At 36.2% G+C, this 3,844-nt stretch overlaps 1 protein-coding gene across 1 annotated transcript; it reads left to right on the forward strand.

The window, feature by feature from the left end:
• LOC143538341 (putative amino acid permease 7) lies at positions 1-2,898 on the forward strand. Its single transcript, XM_077031946.1, has 7 exons — positions 1-77; positions 764-1,003; positions 1,075-1,168; positions 1,249-1,463; positions 1,539-1,672; positions 1,759-1,986; positions 2,497-2,898. The coding sequence occupies exons 1-7, from the start codon at positions 2-4 to the stop codon at positions 2,896-2,898; spliced, it is 1,389 nt and encodes a 462-aa protein (XP_076888061.1). The 5' UTR covers position 1.
• The last annotated feature ends 946 nt before the right edge of the window (positions 2,899-3,844 follow it).

Here is a 3,844-nt window from a genome sequence, read left to right on the forward strand (position 1 = left end):
TATGGCGAGAGGAGACTATGAAGAAGAAGATCATCCGCCATTGTTGCAGACCTCTCATCATGACCTCAACCTCACTGGTCTGCCTTCATTTCTCTTTCACTTTTTACTTCATCATTACGTTTGCTTTTACACTGAATCAATTAATCAATGTTTGATCGATTGAGTTCGAGTTTGGTGATGAGACCTAGGGTTAGTTTTATCAGTTATCTTTCTGCTGCTGCTGTTGATTTAAACAACGGTAGAATAATAATAGGATTTTGTGTTTTATCACTTAATTGACACTCCAGATTCAAAATTAGACCTAATTTCAGTTATATACTTTAATCAACTTCCTCTAGTTTAATGATCACACTTAAAGATATTCCGTTATTAGCCTCAACCGAATTAACTAATCGGTTTTTGGTTCGGTTCGGTTAATAACCAAAGACAACATAGGGTTAAAATTTTTGCTTAGAAAAATGAAGATATAAATACATAAAATGGATGCATAAATACATGATATGGAGGTATCAATACATGAAATGGAGGTATCAATACATGAAATGGTGGTATAAATACATGAAATGGAGGTATAAAACATAAAATGGAGGTATAAAAGCTAAAAGCATAAGAATATATGAATGGTTCAATTCGATTCGGTTAACCGAGGGTACAGGAAAAAAAAGAAATAACCGATTTTCAGTTAATTTTACTTATATTTCAGTCAGCTTCTTTAAATTTGATGATAACACTTTATCCATTGGCTTTGTGTTGTTGATTGAAGGAACTGTATGGACGGCAGTAGCACATATTATAACAGCAGTCATAGGATCAGGTGTTTTATCACTCGCTTGGAGCGTAGCTCAGGTCGGATGGATTGCTGGCCCATTGTCTCTGCTTCTCTTTGGCTTTATCACTCTTGTTTCTGCATACTTTATCTGTGACATTCATCTTTATTTCGACCCTAAAAATGGCAACACTACTATGAACCAGTCCTACTTGCAGGCCGTTCACACAGTTTTAGGTTAGTTTGTTTCATGCTCATTAGCATTCACTTGCATTTTGTTCATTCTACTTCTGTGCATTGTATTTCAGGGTATAAGAATGGTTTGGCGTGTGCATGCGTGTTTTATTTTACTATATTCAAAACAGGAGTTGTGTATATAATCACAACTGCCACCAGCGTGAGGTATGCTACTTTGATTTGGTGAAGTCTCGACTATCACATATTAACATAAGTCCGGTTTGAATCTTTTGGCTCCGTGACAGAGCAATCAGGCAATCAAATTGTTACCACGAACAAGGGCACGATGCTGCTTGTGAATTTGAAGATTGGTATTATATGCTCATGTTTGGAATAGTTCAAATAATAGCTTCTCAAATACCCAACATTTTTCATACAAAATGGCTGTCGATCATTGCTGCAATTATGTCGTTCGCGTATTCTTTTATTGGAATTGGACTTGGATTAGCACAAGTAATTGGTAAAAATCTTATCTTCAACATACTGATACTCGGATCTTGTTGATGGGCAACGAATAATATAAATGAAATTGCAGGCAAAGGAAAAATTGAAGGTAGCATCTATGGAATTTCAACTACTAGTCCCACACAAAAAATATGGTTGGTTGCCCAAGCTATTGGGGATATTGCATTTTCATTTAATATCTCGGTAATTCTTCTTGAAGTACAGGTATAACTTCTAACTCGTGTAATAAATCTTCTATTTGATACTGAATCAATTTATCTAAGCAGTTATGTGATGCTTGTGACATGTAGAGCACTTTGAAGTCACCTCCATCACAAAAAGTGTCCATGAAGAAAGCTTCAACAATTGCAATCTTTACAACTACTATATTCTTCCTATGTTGTGGTACTTCTGGCTATGCTGCATTTGGAGATTTGACTCCCGGGAATCTGTTGACCGGGTTTGGGTTTTATGAACCGTATTGGCTCGTTGACTTTGGTAATGCATGCATTGTTCTCCACTTGGTTGGTGGTTACCAGGTATCACATGACCTTAGCATTTTGACTGGAACCCATTAAATTGATAACAAAGATAGTTCATTAATTACAATTAGAGATGGGCAGAAAACATAGGTTAACGGAACCGGCCGACGATCCGAACCGGTTTGGAACTGATGCTTAGGAACCGGATGTGCGTGCCCGCCCGCCCCGCCCTAAACGATTCCAGTTTTTAGCCTCCCAAAACCGGTTCCACCAGGTAACTAGTTTTGACCGCTTTGACTGGGAATCAGTTCGGTTCCAACCCGAACCACTTCGCCACACTTTGGTAATCATATTTAACACATTAATCGTGTATAAAATTAATAAAAGCATAAAAGATATGCAAGTCAGGTGGTGCCAACCTGGCCAGTTTGACCCACACCTAAACATCACCATTTTGACCCGAACCCATTTCATGTGTCGTACACTTTGCCACATTTACCCAGTACCAATCTAGGACCGATTTAATTTGTGTTTCTTTACATTATTAATTATCTTGTGTGCTGTCAGGTATACACTCAGACAATATTTGCAATAGTGGAAAGATGGTATGCAGAAAACTTTCCAGAAAGTGTGTTCGCAAAAGACATTCGAAGCGTGAAAGTGTCGTTAATTCCCGAGTTTAGATTGAATCCACTTCGGTTATGTTTTAGAACAACATATGTGGTTTTGACAATGGCAGTTGGGATGTTATTCCCTTACTTCAATGAGGTCCTCGCGTTCGCAGGCTCCATTATCTTTTGGCCTTTGACCATATATTTCCCTGTTGAGATGTACTTTGTGCAGAAGAAGGTTGTACCTTGGTCCGGAAAATGGATTATACTTCGCATATGTACCACTTCTTGCCTGCTTGTCGCCATTTTTTCTTTGGTTGGTTCTATTGTAGGACTCATTACCAAAAGATTTGGGTAGTAAATAGTTGATTCTCTTGTATAATAGAGTTGTACAAATTTTAGAACGTTACCGGGTAAACTGATGGCACATTTAGGAAATAATGTCATCTACCCGAGCCTGTTGTGGCGTGATGTCCAACTATAAACTGGTTTAAGTCGAATACTTCTTTAAATTTAGTCTTATGAGCCACTTAGCCTGTTAACCTGTGTGTTGTTACAAACTTGACTTGTTTATAATCTCTGAGCTAAGGCAACGAATATTTCATCAGCTAGATGTTGCATGCTGGTGTGGTCAAGAACGAGTTCTAGATGCACTAGGATCATATATTCATATCCATGCTCCACATGTTTTCACCAATCAAGGTCATAAGATATTAAAATTAGCGAATAGACTTGATTCAATTTCTAATTTCATTTTAGGCTCAACTAACGATTAGAAAAAGGGTAAGTTAGTCGTCCAAAGGATTAAAACATATCAATAGTGGTCTTTACTAAATAGTCATATCATTTGGTATGTTGTATTTTTTTTTCTTTGAAAATGTTATAAAGCGCAAACCCATTGGCGAATTCAAGAATTTTAGCCGGTGGGTGCTTAAAAAGGTTAACATAGAATGGTTCAAGTCAAACTCAAACGGATCAACCCAAAAATGGGTCCGGTCAAACAAAAAATGGGTCGGGTAAAAAAATTACATTAAATAATCTATGCATAGAAATTTAAGTAACAAATTTCATTAAACATAATGAACAAAATACGTATTCTCTACGTGATTTCATATTTTGAAAACAATCAAATATAGCTTCATTCGTAACACTTACTAGTGTTTCTTTTTCATCTTTTATATAATGTAGCATTATTAATTATTTAAAAAAAAATGATACAATGAATACATTTGTATTTTGGTCTAACTTCATAATAGTCAAATTACATTCAAGAATTTATTATTATATTGGTAACTATTATTCCA

The sequence above is a fragment of the Bidens hawaiensis genome, unplaced genomic scaffold (assembly GCF_021521415.1).
Source record: "Bidens hawaiensis isolate Kalapana, Puna unplaced genomic scaffold, B.hawaiensis_p1.1 tig00000055_1, whole genome shotgun sequence".
Classification (NCBI taxonomy): Eukaryota; Viridiplantae; Streptophyta; class Magnoliopsida; order Asterales; family Asteraceae; genus Bidens; species Bidens hawaiensis.

Excerpts from the sequence above, each read along its gene's own strand:
- LOC143538341 (XM_077031946.1), top strand. The coding sequence starts at position 2 with ATGGCGAGAGGAGACTATGAAGAAGAAGATCATCCGCCATTGTTGCAG. Across the intron at positions 1,004-1,074 it reads GGCCGTTCACACAGTTTTAG|GGTATAAGAATGGTTTGGCG; the intron begins GTTAGTTTGTTT and ends ATTGTATTTCAG. Across the intron at positions 1,464-1,538 it reads TGGATTAGCACAAGTAATTG|GCAAAGGAAAAATTGAAGGT; the intron begins GTAAAAATCTTA and ends ATGAAATTGCAG.